The 18,544-nt window shown below is 34.9% G+C and overlaps 1 protein-coding gene across 5 annotated transcripts in view; it reads left to right on the top strand.

Moving 5' to 3' along the window:
* HFM1 (helicase for meiosis 1) overlaps window positions 1–18,544 on the top strand; it is a 132,425-nt gene that overhangs the window by 72,822 nt on the left and 41,059 nt on the right. For all 5 annotated transcript variants that reach the window (XR_010940943.1, XR_010940942.1, XM_067726875.1 and 2 more), the window contains exons 24-30: window positions 1,341–1,438; window positions 1,520–1,648; window positions 7,347–7,432; window positions 7,889–7,972; window positions 8,097–8,254; window positions 9,723–9,826; window positions 10,293–10,427. Coding sequence is in view for 3 of the 5 variants with exons in the window: in XM_067726875.1 (XP_067582976.1) it covers window positions 1,341–1,438; window positions 1,520–1,648; window positions 7,347–7,432; window positions 7,889–7,972; window positions 8,097–8,254; window positions 9,723–9,826; window positions 10,293–10,427 (794 nt within the window). In the remaining 2 variants the exon portion in view is untranslated. The remainder of the gene's footprint in view (window positions 1–1,340; window positions 1,439–1,519; window positions 1,649–7,346; window positions 7,433–7,888; window positions 7,973–8,096; window positions 8,255–9,722; window positions 9,827–10,292; window positions 10,428–18,544) is intronic.

Below are 18,544 nucleotides of genomic sequence, written 5' to 3'. Positions count from 1 at the left end.
CGGCATGTGGGATCTTCCCGGACCGGTGCACGAACCCATGTCCCCTGCATCAGCAGGCGGACTCTCAACCACTGCGCCACCAGGGAAGCCCCTGTTGTATTTTTTAGATTACACATATAAGTGATATCATATAGTACTTGTTTTTCTCTGACTTATTTCACTTAGTATAATGCCCTCCAGGTCCATCCATGTTGCTGCAAATGGCAAAATTTCATTCTTTTTTATGGCTGGGTAGTATTCCACTGTGTATATATATGTGTGTGTGTGTATATATATATATATATATATATATATATATCTCACATCTTCTTTATCCATTCATCTGTTGATGGACACTTAGGTTGCTTCCATACTTTGGCGATTGTAAATAATGTTGCTATGAACATGGGGTATACAATCATTTCTAAGTAGATGATATAAAATAATTTTCAGAAGCATATATTATAGCCAAAAGAAGTAATCATTCTGTAGTTTCAGCTGTATGCACCCATTCTGTGAAGTTAGTTGCTTCTTTCTATTTTCATATATTGTTTGCTAAAACTAAACCATAAAATATAACTATTCTACCCTTTCTCTTTGTGTACCTGTTTTTGGTCTTACAAGAGATCCCCCCAGAGAGTAATACAAGTCTAATAATTTTAGTTAGAATCATAGGGGGATTTGCATATCAAGGTCCGGTTAGATAAGTAAACAGACGAAAGAGGTAGCAAAGACCTGGGAGATAGTAGGCACAATAGACGGTAACTTCTTTTCTCCCCTCTTTTCACCCCTCAAATTTTGTAGCCAAGCAACTGCTTGTTGCTAATAATCAACTAATAAGCTACCAACCTTCAAATGTTGAACAGAATTTTATCACCTAACAGTATGCTTTTTACTCAATAGGTACTTAATAAATATATGGTGATTATATAAATTGTGTTGTTTTCTATAATACCTATATATAGTAAAGCCCAAAGTCAGCTGCACTGGAGAAGAATATGATAACAAATTTTAGATGTATTGAGATGAAAAAAACAGTCAAAGTGCAAGTGCCCTGTGATCATTCGAAATTTATCAATCTAGAGATTATAACAAAAATCTTGAGAAGAAATGAGATTTTTGAGAGAAAGAGAGGTTGAGTGAATAAAGAAGAGTAGAAAAATGAGAACTGACCTTTTAGAGGCTGGGAAGAGGAAGTCAACAATTACTTGCAATAATGATGATACAAGATGCAGAGTCATGTAGTGTCACAGAAATCAAGGCAGAGAGGAATTTTAAGAAGAGATACTTCAGTCACTGATGTCAAACACTGTGAGATAGTAATTTTTAAAAAGAAATAATAAAATTTCTTCTTTCCTCAGTCTTATTCAGGCTCAGCTAGGATGCATTCCCATACAAGACTTTGCTTTGACGCAAGATACTTCGAAGATTTTCAGAAATGGCTCACGAATTACAAGATGTATGTTATAGGATTAATGGATTTTCAATATTTTTCCAGTAAAATAGTATACTAGATTTAATATTGGAAACTCTTTTTTAGGGTTGTCAGATTTTATGGCTATTCAAGAAAAGTTTGCTGTACTGTTGAACAGTTTGATTTTAGCGAAGTGTTTTAGATGTAGACTTTGGGAAAACTCTCTGCATGTATCCAAACAGCTGGAAAAAATCGGTAGGTACTGAATACAGGTAGGCAATGTGTCAATGTCTGCAATTTATTTTGTATTTCATTGTTAGAAAAATTGTTCTAAGATGGTTATAGACCTTTAAGGAAAAATGTGTTTATGGGCCTAAATAAGTTACTATACTTTCCTTCTCTTGAAAATCTGATTTTCATTTGCTTATGCTTAAATGATTCTATTTGAAATCAATTTGGAAACCTAATAAAAATTAATGTTCTTATTTTTAAATTTGTTCTCAAACCAAGAGTGAAATTTTGTTTTAGTAATTAGGTAACTATGTGTTGTTCTCTCTTCTACTTTTATGACTGTTTTGTTTTGATCTCAATGACAAGGTGCAGAGCTAGCAGTCCTGGTCATTCCTAATTCATTACAGAAAATTGTCACTTATTTATATCTTAACTTTTTCTCTTTTTTCAATAACATTTCAATATTAGTAATGATTTTCATAGAGATTCTATAGACAGGTTTCTTTCCTGTCTGTTGGGATCTAGCTCAGGATGTGAACTGAAAAACTCTACACGGTGCCATTTACAAAGACTGGGATATGCCTAAAGCACTTCGGAATTTTTCACTTTGTTGTCTTTGGCTTTGTGACCCTGTTCCTTCTTAGATAGCTAGAACTCCAAAAAGAAAGTTATTTCATGGCTGACAGTCTTATTAGCTTTATAATTTTGTATGCATCTTGGGGACATTAAAAAATTAGGTAATGGGTCACTGGGGATTGTCTAATTATTCCTTAGAACAAAGATCTCCAGCTATTTTGTGAGGAAGTACTACTTTGTATTTCCTTGAAGTTTGAAATCGGTGGGGGAAATCAGTCAGAGAGCTGACCAGTCCTGGGAACTGGGGTGAAGGTGGAGATTGAGTGGTGAAAGCAAGGTCAAAGTAGAAGAAAGATTCCTGATTAAAGGCTCACCTTCCTATCAATACATAAGTCCTGGCAAACCAAATGCCACGCCCATCCCACAGAGATAAGAGTTCTGAATTGGGAAGAAGGTTACATACAATATTTAGGAGATTTCAACTTACAGAAAAATTTGAAATTATATAGAATGATTATTAATAGTATAGCACTAAAACACTTATATTAGAAAAGTAGAAAGTTCTCTAGAGTGATTTCAGTTTCCATGTGATAAGATGAGAAAAAGAACAAATTAAACCCAAAGTGGGAAGAAGAAAAGAAATAATTTTAAAAGAGTATAAATAAATTGAAAACAAAACAATCAACAAAACAAAAAGGTGATTATTTTGAAATATCAATGAAATTGATAACACTCTAGTCAGACTGATCAAGCAATAAAGAGAAAAGACACAAATTTCCAAAAACAAAAATGTGAGATATAACTATGGATCTTATAGATGGCAAAATGATAGAAAGGGAATGCTATAAACATCTAATGTCAATAAATGCCACAACTTTGATGAAATGGGAAAATTCCTTAAAAAACACAAACTGTCAAGAGTCCACTCAAGAAGAAATAGACAACATGAGTAGGCTTATATTTATTAAAGAAATTAAATTTGTAGTTTAAAACCTTACAAAGAAAATCCCAGGCACAGAAGTTTACACTGGTGAATTCTACTGAACATTTAAATAAGAAGCAATATCAGTTCTACACAGACATTTTCAGAAAATTTAAAAGGGGGGGTAATACTTCCCAACTCATTCTATGAGGCCAACATTGCCTTGTTATCACAACCTCACAAAGACATTCAAGAAAGACAGACCTCAGTAATATAAATGCAGTAATTCTTTATAAACTTTTAACAAATTGAACACAATGATAGATAAAGGGGCTAACATATCATGGCCAAATGTGGTTTATTCTAGCAATACAAGATTAGTTTACCACTTGATGTCAATCAATGTAATTCCTCATATTAACAAACTAAAATAGACCATATGATCATCTCAATAATGCCCAAAAAAGTTGACAAGATCCAAAATCCATTTCTAATTAAAACTCTCAACAAATTTAAAATAGAAGGAAATTTCTCAAATTGATAAAGGACATCTATGAAAAACCTACAGCTAACATCATATTTAATAGTGAGAGACTGAATGCTTTCCTTCTAAGATCAGGAACAAAAAGGATGCTCACTGTAACTACTTCCAGTAAACATTGTACTAGGGGTTCTAACCAGTACAGTAAAGCAAGAAAACGAAACTAAAAGCATACAGATTGGAAAGGAAAGAAGTAAAAATGTTTTTATTCATACATGATCACATGATCATCTATGTAGAAAATTCCATGGAAGGTCGGAAAGGTTTAGCATGGTTGAAGGATGTAAGGTCACTATATAAAAATTAACTTTATTTCTACGTACTAGTAAGGAAAATCAGAAACTAAAATTAGAAAAACTATGCTATATTAGTTTTCTATTGCCATTGTAACAAATTACCACAAACTTTGTGGCTTAAAACAACACAAATTTATTACTTAAAGTTCTGTAGATTAGAAATCTGATGTGGTTCTCACTGAGATAAAATCAAGGTTCGGCAAGGCTGTTTTCCTTTCTAGAATCACTAGGGATGAATCCATTTTCCTGCCTTCAACTTCTAGAGAATACTTGATTCCTTGATCACAGCCCTCTTCCTCTACCTTCAAAGTCAGCAGGTGATCTTGGATTTGGCAAAGAATTTCTTAGATACAACACAAAAGCACGAACTATATAAAAGAAAAAAAGTGGATTTAATCAAAACTGAAAACTTTTGCTTTTCATAGAATACTATTAAAGAAGGAGGAGGAGGAGAAAACAAGCCACCAGACTGGAAGAAAATATTTGCAAAACATATAACTGATGGAGGACTTGTACCTAGAATGTATAAAAAATTCTTATAACTCAATAATAACACAAACCACTGAATAAAACAATGAGCAAAAGATTCAAACAGACACATCACCAAAGAAGATATGTATATGGCAAATAAGCACCTGAGAAGGTGTTCAACATCATTAGTCATTAGAGAAATGCAAATTAAAATGACAACGCAATACCAGTACACATCCACTAAAATAATTAATTTTTCTTTTTTTTTTAAATTTATTTTTGGCTGTGTGCAGGCTTTCTCTAGTCATGGCGAGCAGGGGCTACTCTTTGTTGTGGTGCATGGGGTTCTCATTGTAGTGGCTTCTCTTGTTACGGAGCACAGGCTCTAGGAACATGGGCTTCAGTAGTTGCAGCGCGTGGGCTTCAGTAGTTGCGGCACGTGGGCTCAGTTGCAGCACGTGGACTCTAGGGCACGCAGGCCTCAGTAGTTGTGGAGTGCAGGCTTCAGTAGTTGTGGCTCATGGGCTCTAGAGAGCAGGCTCAGTAGTTGTGGCACATGGGCTTAGTTGCTCTGTGGCATGTGGGATCTTCCCGGACCAGGGATCGAAATCGTGCCCCCTAGCCTTGGCAGGTGGATTCTTAACCACTGCGCCACCAGGGAAATCGCCACTAAAATAATTAAAACTTGACAGAGTGCTGGAGAGGATATGGTTCAACTGGAACTCTCACTGTGGGAATGTAAAATGTTACAACCACTTTGGACAACCATTTGATTGTTTCTTTAAAAGTTCAACATAAACCTACCATGCAACCGGCCCTTTCAGGCTTAAGTACCCAAAAGAAAGAAAAGCATGTAGACACACAATTCTAATAACCAAGACATTTGAAAACAGCCTAAATATCCATGAACACGCAAATGGAAAATAAATTGTGGTATATCCCATAGTATGGATATATATACTCAGTAATAAAAAGGCATGAAGTGTTGATACAAACAACAACATGGATGAATCTTACAATAATTATACAGAGTAGAAGAAGCCAGACTAAAAAGAAAACTATTTAATTCCATTTAAATAAAAGACTAGAAAATACAATAGTGATAGAAAGCAGATCAGTGGTTGCTTGGGGACTGTGTGGGGAGGGGACAGAAGAGGTAGCGAAGAATTACAAAGTGGCACAAGGAAACTTTTAGAGGCAATTGTAATGTTTATTAGCTTGGTTGTGGTGATAGTTTCTCATACACACACATACATAAACACACAAAATCACATGTCAAGTATATTGTATGTGAATTATACTTCAGTCAGTAAAATTGTAAAAATAAATAAATAAATCCAAAGGAAACTATATTCACTCACCAAATGAGCAAAAATTAAAAGTCCTGTAGTGGAGATAGTATAAGGTTATGAACATTCTCATGCAGTGTTGGTTGGAGCCTAAGTCTCATGATATCTACCAATTAAAATGCACAATCTCTTTAAAACAGCAATTTCACTTTAGCAATTAAATTTATAGAAATATTTCCACATGGATACAAATATAAACATTGTTTATAATCACATAATCTTAAATGTCCATCAATAGCAGAATGATTAAGAAAAGTATGAATTATCCATAAAAATTGATTAATAAAATTTCACTATACTGGAAGAAGCCAGTCTTTCTGACTTTCTAGAATATTGTCAGTCTGGGCATCAGTTGCATTCTATCCCTTCCAAATTGTTGAACACGAACATGTTTTTCACACTTAGTACAGCTGAACAAAAAGAAACAAATATTGACCAGCAAAATTCATGTAATAGAAAAGTGAGAGAATCCAAACAAAAAAGTAAATCTAAGTTCTTATTGAGCACCAGGAAAAAATAATGAATGCAAATTGATTTTCAACAATGTTTATAAACTAAAAATTAAAAATCAGGAAAGGTTATAAGGGAAAATGGAAATGAACATTAAGGAATTAAGAATACTAGGAGTTGTGTCTAAAGATTGAGTAAGAGAAATTCCCAGGAATAGTTAAAGATATGAGTAAGAAAAGGAGTATCATACCCTCATCAGTAATATGTGTGCCTTAAACAAGGTGGTACTAGTTTAGGATTTTATGCTTCTGACAATATCTTCTATTTTGGGATTTGGTTAAAATCATTCATATGAGTGTAAGAATTAAAAATTACAGTTTCTCAAAGCATGAAGAAACAGAGAATGTCCAAAGATGGAAGAGCACTTGATGTATTTAAGGAGCAAAATTAAAGCCGGTGTGGCTGGAGAATAGTCAGCAAGAGAGGAATCGTAGGAAATTAAATGGGAGAGGTAGGCTGTGTTCAAGTCATATAGGTAAGGGAGTTTGGCCATAGTAAGGAAATTGCCATTTTATTCTAAATGCAATGGAAAGGCATTGGAAATTTTAGGCAGAAGAGTAAAATTATCTGAATTAGTACAGAAACAGAGAACTCAATTTCTTGAGTTCCTGTTTCTTTAAAAGTTCAACATAAACCTACCGTGAACTCATTTCAAGACAGAAATGCTCAGAGAGCCATAGCTTCATGAAACAATATTCCCATCCCTGAATAATGTTGCCTTTTTTAAAAACATGAGTATAACCATAGATGTTTCTTGGTACTTGCTCTATGACATAAGGTAAAACTAAGGGTTGAGACACCATGTGGACCAAAGAATTCCTCTTTCTTTTATAAAGCACATGAGTGTTTTATTTGAGTTTGAAAAAATAAATATGAACAATCAAATAACGTCGCAGCCCAATTAATCCAATTGAGAACATTTTTTAACAACTTTAAAAATAAGTCATTAGTCTGGCTCTTTAAATTTTTCTTTTTTACTAATGTAGTTGTTAAATATTTAAGTGTAGATTTAGTTTTAAGTGGATTGTTTAAAAACTATTTGATTAATTTTCCACAGGTGTAACATTATCAAATGCTATGGTAAATGCAGGTTTGACTACCTTTAAAAAGATAGAAGAAACAGATGCAAGGAAACTTGAACTGGTATTTAATATTTACTTATTCCTAATGTTACCTGAATTCTGTATAAATTCTAAAGCCTGACTTTTGTATCTTTATTTCTGCCCAAAAATGATTTCCCTCTCATAGTCATACATATATATATATGTTTTTTTTTTTTTTCGGTATGTGGGCCTCTAGCTGTTGTGGCCTCTCCCGTTGCGGAGCACAGGCTCTGGACGTGCAGGCTCAGCGGCCATGGCTCACGGGCCCAGCCGCTCCGTGGCACGTGGGATCTTCCCTGACTGGGGCACGAACCCGTGTCCCCTGCTTCGGCAGGCGGACTCTCAACCACTGCGCCACCAGGGAAGCCCAGTCATATATATTTTTAACTTAAGATTTTAGATAATAAGCATGTTAAAACTATTGACTCTAAAAAATATTTTACTAAAAGAGTTTTTAGTGTTATAATAAGAACATAATGACATAAATATGTTTTAGATTTTAAATAGACATCCCCCTTTTGGAACTCAGATAAAAGAAACAGTGATGTATCTACCAAAATATGAACTTGAAGTGGAACAGGTAAGTATTTTCTATTTTTCATATATTTTGATTTTCAGGAATAAAGCTACCCATAGCTGACTTGGAGGTGAGTATGAGTAGTAAGGTTATTTTTAACACTTTTTATGCCTATCCTTTTTTAAAGATTGCAAGATATAGTGATACCATGGCAGAAATATTAGTGACTGTTATATTAAGAAATTTTGAACAGCTACAAACTAAAAGAACAGCACCAGATTCCCACTACGTTACCTTAATCATAGGTGATGCAGATAATCAACTCGTTTCTAAGCACAAAATTATGTAAGTGTGAAATTTCTATTTGTTTTATTTCTAAGCATATACTATAAAAGAAAAATTCTGCTGAGGAAAAGAGTAATAAAATCATGGTGCGATCAATTAAATTACATTTTCCTGATTCTATAACGGGATAGTTTGTCTATTAAAGAAGATACTAATATTGGGTCTGTTGGTTTAGATAATATTTAGTACTCAAATGAACAAAGTGTAAAGTCTATCACCATGGTTTGAAACAAGTAATAGATGACCTTTAGGAGTAGCTCTAATTCACTGTTGCTGAACTTTCTTATTTTGTTGCTTTTCTCCTATCATTCATGACCTTACTACTCTTTGAGTGCAATCTTCCTCCTACTTACTTCAAAATATATCTTCTATTTCCAAATTAAAATCTAACAAACTACTACTGCCATTGTAGGATCCAGGCAACCAGATCCAATAGATAAAGGAGGTACCTTGCCTTATATCTAGTTCTCTAGCATGTCATTCTATAATTTTACTTCAGCCTTTTTTCTAATACTATTGCATATTGATATTTTCTCTCAGGATGTCATAAACAAACTCTAAAGATAATAGTTGTAGCTACAGCTAATATTTTTTGAGTACTTAGTAGGTTCCAGGTATTGAATTGTTTAGTCTTTGTATGAGATAGGTGCTATCATTATATATACTTTATAGAGGAGAAATTTGAGACCAAGTTTATATAGGTAGTTTACAGCAAAAACTAGTTTTGAAGCCAAGCATTCTTACTCCAGAGCCTATGCTCCTAGCATATAACTGTACCTGTAAGTTCAGGATGGCAGTGATTCTGAAATGGGAATCTCCTCATTTTTGCCAGTGTACTGGAATATGGCTTCCTAAAACATCCTGTGCAAGGTTCCTAATGGGACTGCAGTGACTGATAAGGATATCCTTTTCACTGATAATTACTCTCCTGCAACTAGCCATGATACACTTACAGAGAATATATAATTATACAAATCTTTATTCTCTGTGACAACTAAATCTAATGACAGCCTTGACTATAGGAGGCTAAAATAAGTTCAATCACAAAATTGGTTGCTGGTGTTGTGTTATTAGATACAGACTATTTCATATCATTTAAAAAAATACTGTTGAAGTTCTCACAAATCCATGTAACTTATGTATAGCCATTTTAAAGTGGTAGTGATTTAAGGTCAAGGTCATAGGTTATTGATAGCAATTATATATTCAAGCAGGCCTGAAATGATTCAGTGCAACTTAGAACCAGCTGTTGGGTGAACATATAGTTAAGAAAATTATGGTAACGGTAGCTCCATTGATACTCCATTTCCCTATTCTCAGAACTTGGGGAAGGTAGTTTTCAGTCTCACTTCAGTTTACTACCAGATAGGACCTATCTTAGGATCAGTTAGCCCTTGAACATTAATTTAGTATTTCATTTCATTTAGTGTTCAAGATCACTATTAAATGATGCATTACTCTTTTTCAGGGATTCTGTTTTGCTAAAAGCTGGAAATTGGGCTAAAAAGATTGATGTGAGGCAAGCTCTTAAATCTGAAGATCTTAGCATAAATCTAATTAGTTCTGAATATGGTAAGTTCATTGAAGTAATGAAGACATGAATGTAAAAAATATGATAGCATTTAAAAATTATTTCCTTTATGTAAAACAGAAAAACAACATAAATGATATTGTGTAAAAATAATTTATTTAAGTAAAATGAATAATTTTAAAGGAAGCTTCATATATTTGGATATGTAAAAGATGGCAGAGACTAGGATAATAAAATTAAAATTTTATCTGTTCATTTATAGACATTTTATTTTTTAAGATATATTTCAGTTACTGTAGGAACATTGATTTTTATGACAGATGTATAAATTTTCATTTGTTATACCTTTTAAAGTATCTTTAAAACATTTCTATTTCCTGGACTTGTTAGACTTTCCAGTTCAAAAAGGTATAAAATATAGCAGGTATAAAAACAAATAAATGGTCTCATGTGTGGATTTATATGACTTAAATAAGCATTTGTATGCTTTTTTTTTTCTTTTTTCAGTTGGACTTGATATACACCAGAAATTTACAGTCTTTTACTTAGGACCCAAGAGATTTGGAAATCAAATACTTACGCGAAAAAAACCAGAAACAGAGATGTCCCATTTTAAACATTCAATAGCAGGGCCCAGTAAAGGTAAATAGCTGTATTTAGTCCTGTTTTGCATTAAAGCAAAGATATGGCTGAGGGTAGTATCATCAGTATAGTACTGCTTCATTCAGATTGTGGATACTGTGGAATTAGATGTTTAGACTTTCTAATAATTGCATTAATAATGTATAGTAGGAATTCTTAGTGTTAATATTTGTCAAAATTGGGGTGATTTTTGGAGCAAAGAATTATTTGACTAGTTTTTTGTATACATTTCCCCCTTTTCATACCCACTCCATTCTTATGGCCATGTCAGGGGGAGAGCAAGTGATATACAAGAATTAATGGATTTGATAAGGCAAAGCAGGTGACAATTTTTTTTTTTTTATTATGGGACATTCAAATAAAGACGAAAGTAGAAAGAAGTGTATATTGAACCTTCATGTACTCATCACCCACCTTAAACAATTATCAACTCAGGGCTAATATAGTTTCATCTGTACCTCTGTTTAGATTTCCCCTTGTATTTTTTGAAGAAAATCAGATATCATATTATTTCCTCTGTAAATGTTTCAGTATATATTTGTAAATGGTAAGGATTTAAGAAAAAAATACTGCGTTACTCTTAGACATAAAAAGCTAATAGTAACTAATAATTATCCAATATTGAGTTAATGTTCAAACCGCTGATTACTCATAAATGTTGTAGATACATCATCTTGATACCATCTAGACATACCAGATTGGCTCCTGAATCCTTTTGCTATGTCCCTAGTAGTCTTGACAGCTTCCTTGCTTTGTGAGGTTATATGATGTTCTAGGCTTAACCTTTTGTAATTCCAGACCCAGACCTGTAATAAGCCTTTTCTCCAAAGATACCTGGTTTCTTTTCATGATAAATAGTTTTCTGTGTGCTGGAAGAGCTCATTGCCATTGACTGATTATTATCTCTTGCCTTTTCCATGCACAGATTTAAGAAATATGTGATTTTTTTCTTTTTGAGATAAAATACATAATTGATTCATGGTTAAATGTCCAAATCAAATTCAGGGCTATAGTATTTATCCTTAAACTCAATAATCTGTATCTCCTTTCTGCCATGCTGAGAGATTTGTTTCGCAATAACTCCCAAACTGATAGAATGTCACTAATTTTCTTTTTTTTTTTTTAACATCTTTATTGGAGTATAATTACTTTACAATGGTGTGTTAGTTTCTGCTTTATAACAAAGTGAGTCAGCTATACATATACATATATCCCCATATCTCCTCCCTCCTGCATCTCCCTCCCACCCTCCCTATCACATCCCTCTAGGTGGTCAAAAAGCACTGAGCTGATCTCCCTGTGCTATGAGGCTGCTTCCCACTAGCTAGCTATTTTACATTTGGTAGTATGTATAAGTACATGTCACTCTCTCACTTTGTCCCAACTTACCATTCCCACTCCCCATGTTCTCAAGTCCATCCTCTACGTCTGCGTCTTTATTCCTATCCTGACCCTAGGTTCTTCAGAACCTTTTTTTTTTTTTTTTAGATTCCATATATATGTGTTAGCATATGGTATTTATTTTTCTCTTTCTGACTTACATCACTCTGTATGACGGTCTCTAGGTCCATCCATCTCACTACAAATAACTCAATTTCATTTCTTTTTATGGCTGAGTAATATTCCATTGTATATATGTGCCATATCTTCTTAATCCATTCATCTGTTGATGGACACTTAGGCTGCTTCCATGTGCTGACTATTCTAAATAGAGCTGCAATGAACATTGTGGTACATGACTCTTTTGAATTATGGTTTTCACAGGGTATATGCCCAGTAGTGGGATTCCTGGGTCATATGGTTTTTCTATTTTTAGTTTTTTAAGGAACCTCTATACTGTTCTCCATAGTGACTGTATCAATTTACATTCCCACCAACAGTGCAAGAGGGTTCCATTTTCTCCACACCCTCTCCAGCATTTATTTTTTTATGATGGCCATTCTGACTGGTGTGAGGTAACACCTCATTGCAGTTTTGATTTGCATTTCTCTAATGATTAATGATGTTGAGCATCCTTTCATGTGTTAGTTGGCAATCTGTACATCTTCTTTGAAGAAATGTCTATTTAGGTCTTCTGCCCATTTTTGGATTGGGTTGTTTGTTTTTTTGAGCTGCATGAGCTGCTTGTAAATCTTGGAGATTAGTCTTTTGACAGTTGTTTCATTTGGAAATATTTTCTCCCATTCTGAGCGTTGTCTTTTCGTCTTGTTTATTGTTTCCTTTGCTGTGCAAAATCTTTTAAGTTTCATTAGGTCCCATTTGTTTATATTTGTTTTTATTTCCATTTCTCTAGGAGGTGGGTCAAAAAGGATCTTACTGTGATTTATGTCACAGAGTGTTCTGCCTATGTTTTCCTCTAAGAATTTTACAGCGTCTGGCCTTACATTTAGGTCTTTAATCCATTTTGAGTTTATTTTCGTGTATGGTGTTAGGGAGTGTTCTAATTTCATCCTTTTACATGTAGCTGTCCAGTTTTCCCAGCACCACTTACTGAAGAGGCTGTCTTTTCTATATTTTATATTCTTACCTCCCTTATCAAAGATAAGGTGACCATATGTGCATGGGTTTATCTCTGAGCTTTCTATCCTGTTCCATTGATCTATATTTCTGTTTTTGTGCCAGTACCATACTGTCTTGCTTACTGTAGCTTTGTAGTATAGTCTGCAGTCAGGGAGCCTGATTCCTCCAACTCTGTTTTTCTTTCTCAAGATTGCTTTGGCTATTTGGGGTCTTTTGTGTTTCCATACAAATTGTGTAATTTTTTCTTGTAGTTCTGTGAAAAATGCCAGTGGTGGTTTGATAGGGATTGCACTGAATCTGTAGATTGCTTTGGGTAGTATAGTAATTTTCACAATGTTGATTTTTGCAATCCAAGAACATGGTGTATGTCTCCATTAGTTTGTATCATCTTTAATTTCTTTTATCAGTGTCTTATAGTTTTCTGCATACAGGTCTTTTGTCTCCCTAGGTAGATTTATTCCTAGGTATTTTATTCTTTTTGTTGCAGTGGTAAATGAGAGTGTTTCCTTAATTTCTCTTTCAGATTTTTCATCATTAGTGTATAGGAATGCAAGAAATTTCTGGGCATTAATTTTGTATCCTGCTACTTTACCAAATACATTGATTAGCTCTAGTAGTTTTCTCATAGCATCTTTAGGATTCTCTGTGTGTAGTATCATGTCCTCTGCAAACAGTGACAGCTTTACTTCTTCTTTTCCGATTTGGATTCCTTTTATTTCTTTCTCTTCTCTGATTGCTGTCGCTAAAACTTCCAAAACTATGTTGAATAATAGTGGTGAGAGTGGACAACCTTGTCTTGTTTCTGATCTTAGAGGAAATGGTTTCAGTTTTTCACCATTGAGAGCAATGTTGGCTGTGGGTTTGTTGTATATAGCCTTCATTATGTGTAGGTGAGTTCCCTCTATGCTTACTTTCTCAAGGGTTTTTATCATAAATGGGTGTCGAATTTTGTCAAAAGCTTTTTCTGCATCTATTGAGATGATCATATGGTTTTCTCCTTCAATTTGTTAATATGGTTTATCACATTGATTGATTTGCATATATTAAAGAATCCTTGCATTCCTGGGATAAACCCCAATTGATCATGGTGTATGATCCTTTTAATGTGCCATTGGATTCTGTTTGCTAGTATTTTGTTGAGGATTTTTGTATCTATGTTCATCAGTGATATTGGCCTGTAGCTTTCTTTCTTTGTGACATCTTTGTCTGGTTTTGTTATCACGGTGATGGTGGCCTCGTAGAATGAGTTTGGGAGTGTTCCTCCCTCTGCTGTATTTTGGAAGAGTTTGAGAAGCATAGGTGTTAACTCTTCTCTAACTGTTAGAATTCTCCTGTGAATCCATCTGGTCCTGAGCTTTTGTTTGTTGGAAGAGTTTTAATCACAGTCTCAATTTCAGTGCTTGTGATTGGTCTGTTTATATTTTCTGTTTCTTCCTGGGTGAGTCTTGGAAGGTTGTGCTTTTCTAAGAATTTGTCCATGTCTTCCAGTTTGTCCATTTTATTGGCATATAGTTGCTTGTAGTAATCTCTCTTGATCCTTTGTATTTCTGCAGTGTCAGTTGTTACCTCTTCTTTTTCATTTCTGGTTCTATTGATTTGAGTCTTCTTCTTTTTTTTTCTTGATGAATCTGGCTAATGGTTTATCAAGTTTGTTTATCTTCTCAAAGAAACAGCTTTTAGTTTTATTGATCTTTGCTATTGTTTCCTTCATTTCTTTTTCATTTATTTCTGATCTGGTCTTTATGATTTCTTTCCAACTGCTTACTTTGGGATTTTTTTTGTTCTTCTTCCTCTAATTGCTTTAGGTGTAAGGTTACGTTGTTTGTTTGAGTTATTTCTTGTTTCCTGAGGTAGGATTGTATTGCTATAAACTTCCCTCTTAGAACTGCTTTTGCTGCATCCCATAGGTTTTGGGTTGTCGTGTTTTCATTGTCATTTGTTTCTAGGGATTTCTTGATTTCCTCTTTGATTTCTTCAGTGGTCTCTTGGTTATTAAGTAGCATATTCTTTAGCCTCCATGTGTTTCTATTTTTTTATCGATTTTTTTCCTGAAATTGATATCTAGTCTCATAGCTTTGTGGTCAGAAAAGATACTTGGTATGATTTCAATTTTCTTAACTTTACCAAGGCTTGATTTGTGACCCAAGATATGATCTATCCTGGAGAATGTTCCATGAGGATTTGAGAAGAAAGTGTATTCTGTTGTTTTTGGATGGAAAGTCCTATAAATATCAATTTAGTCCATCCTGTTTAACATATCATTTAAAGCTTGTGTTTCCTTATTTATTTTCATTTTGGATGATCTGTCCATAGGTGAAAATGGGGTGTTAAAGTCCCCTACTATGATTGTGTTACTGTCGATTTCCCCTCTTATGGCTGTTAGCATTTGCCTTATGTATTGAGGTGCTTCTATGTTGGGTGCATAAATATTTACATTTGTTATATCTTCTTCTTGGATTGATCCCTTGATCATTATGTAGTGTCCTTCTTTGTCTCTTGTATTAGTCTTTATTTTAAAGTCTATTTTGTCTGATATGAGAATTGTACTGCAGCTTTCTTTTGATTTCCATTTGCATGGAATATCTTTTTTCATCCCCTCACTTTCAGTCTGTATGTGTTCCTAAGTCTGAAGTGGGCCTCTTGTAGACAGCATATATATGGGTCTTGTTTTTGTATCTATTCAGCCACTCTGTGTCTTTTGGTTGGATCATTTAATCCATTTACATTTAAGGTAATTATCGATATGTGTGTTCCTATTACCATTTGTTTTGGGTTTGTTTGTTATTGTAGGTCTTTTCCTTCTCTTGAGTTTCCAGCCTGGAGAAGTTCCTTTAGCATTTGTTGTAATGCTGGTTTGGTGGTGCTGAATTCTCTCAGCTTTTGCTTGTCTGTAAAGTTTTTAATTTCTCCGTCGAATCTGAATGAATTCTTTGCTGGGTAGAGTAATCTTGGTTGTAGGTTTATCCCTTTCATCACTTTAAATGTGTCTTGCCACTCCCTTCTTGCTTGCAGAGTTTCTGCTGAAAGATTAGCTCTTAACCTTATGGTTATTCCCTTGTATGTTATTTGTTGTTTTTCCCTTGCTGCTCTTAATATTTGTTCTTTGTATTTAATTTTTGATAGTTTGATTAATATGTGTCTTGGTGTGTTTCTCCTTGGCTTTATCCTGTATGGGACTCTCTGCACTGCCTGGACTTTATTGACTATTTCCTTTCCCATATTAGGGAATTTTTCAACTATAATCTCTTCAAATATTTTCTTGGTCCCTTTCCTTTTCTCTTCTTCTTCTGGACCATATAATTCGAATGTTGGTGTGTTTAATGTTGTCCCAGAGGTCTCTGAGTCTGTCCTCAAATCTTTTCATTCTTTTTCCTTTATTTTGCTCTGCAATAGTGATTTCCACTATTTTATCTTCCATGTCACTTATCCGTTCTTCTGCCTCAGTTATTCTGCTATAGATTCCCTCTAGAGAATATTTAATTTCATTTATTGTGCTGTTCATCATTGTTTGCTCTTTAGTTCTTCTAGATCTTTGTTATTTTCTCCATTCTTCTTCCAAGATTTTGGATCATCTTTACTATCATTACTGTGAATTCTTTTTCAGGTAGACTGCCTATTTCCTCTTCACTTGTTTGGTCTGGTGCATTTTTACCTTGCTCCTTCATCTGCTGTGTGTTTCTCTGTCTTCTCATTTTGCTTAACTTACTGTGTTTGTGGTCTCCTTTTTGCAGGCTGCAGGTTCGTAGTTCCCATTGTTTTTGGTGTCTGCCCCCAGTGGCTTAGGTTGTTTCAGTGGGTTGTGCAGGCTTCCTGGTGAAGGGGACTAGTGCCTGTGTTCTGGTGGCTGAGGCTGGATCTTGTCTTTCTGGTGGGCAGGACCGCGTCCAGTGGTGTGTTTTGGGGTGTTTGTGACCTTATTATTATTTTACGCAGCCTCTCTGCTAATGGATGGATGGGGTCGTGTTCCTGTCTTGCCAGTTGTTTGGCATAGGGTGTCGAGCACTGTAGATTGCTGGTTGTTGATTGGAGCTACGTCTTAGCATTGAGATTGAGAGCTTTCGCCGTTTGATATTACGTGGAGCTGGGAGGTCTCTAGTGGATCAAAGTCCTGAACTCGGCTCTCCCTCCTCAGAGGCACAGGCCTGACACCCAGCTGGAGCACCAGGCCTGTGTCAGCCACACGGCCAGGCACGTGGGGAGTTTCTTGCCTTTTGGGCATCTGAGATTCTGCCAGGATTCAGTAGCTGTTCTGTAGGAGTTTTTCCACATGTAGTTGTATTTCTGATGTATTTGTGGGGAGGAAGGTGATCTCCATGTCTTACTCCTCTGCCATCTTGAAGGTCTCCCCACTAATTTTCTTTATTCTACATTATACACACAACAAAGTCTCAGGATAACAACACCAAAGTGCACTTTTTTTTTTTTTGGTCACACTGTGCAGCTTGTGGGATCTTAGATCCCTGACCAGTGATCGAACCCATGCCCCCTGCTGTGGAAGCACAGAATCCTAACCACTGGGCTGCCAGGGAATTCCCCAAAGTGCACTCTTAATGTCATTATTAAAAATACTTTAAGGTTTTTATGGTAAATATTTTTATTCTTAGACTATATCTCACTAGGCATGTGTAATCAAATTACTGTGTTTTAACATTACTTGGAATAGATCTTCTGTGTGTGGGTATCCCACCAACTGGCTACACATGTACTATTTTATTTATTATTTTATTTTCTGTTGTTTGAATAGTTTTTAAGAATTAATTCTGACTGATAGTAATGTAAAACATTTACAGTGTTCCATAGCAAGTCTACAAAACAAACACTAAATGTTGTTAATACTTGAGGCATAGGCAGTCTACCATACAGCTCTTCCTTATTCACTTGGTTCTATTTTCACTGCTTTGTGAAAGGCCCAGTAAAGGGAGCAATTAACAGGTACTGGGGAATGTGAGAGCAGCAGCTACCTACCAAAGTAATCTAAACAGTCATGTTCTCTGAATAGTATAGGTAGTTATAATAAACAGTAATTGCAGTGAATGATGGCAAAAGAGGACATACAGAACTACTCTGTGAGCCAAGGAGCACTCATCCTCCTCTTTAAAGAATTCAGAGGAGCTTCCACTTCTGGGTAGGATGAGGTAATTTGGGACAGGTCAATGCTCTGATAGCAGCAATTATAAAAGCCTACATAAGTTATAAAAATTACAATTTTTAGGACATCTATGAAAGCGAACTAAAGGGACTAAAATTCCAGAGAGGGAGAGCCATTCCAGGGCTGAGGAGTCAAGGATCCATAGGCTCTTAATTAAAAGGCCGGGTAAGCCATGCCTTAAAAAGGGTTTATATGATCAGCTACTCACCATGTTTGCCTGACAGAGAAAAAAAGAAACCCTCTATGGTGGAATATAACATAATCTGGAATCTGTAGATATAATGTCTGCCATACAATAAAAAAATTGTGAGACCTGCAAAGAGGAAGGGCCATATGACTCATAATTAACTATATAAGAAAATGAAGCAACTCTGTGGATGATTCAAATGGTGGCGTTGACATTTAAAGATTGTAAAACAACTATGATTAATATTTTCAAGAAAATAGA

Source organism: Pseudorca crassidens, chromosome 2 (assembly GCF_039906515.1).
Source record: "Pseudorca crassidens isolate mPseCra1 chromosome 2, mPseCra1.hap1, whole genome shotgun sequence".
Taxonomy (NCBI): Eukaryota; Metazoa; Chordata; class Mammalia; order Artiodactyla; family Delphinidae; genus Pseudorca; species Pseudorca crassidens.
The sequence above is the reverse complement of the archived record's forward strand: the minus strand, read 5'-3'. Positions and strand labels throughout refer to the sequence as shown.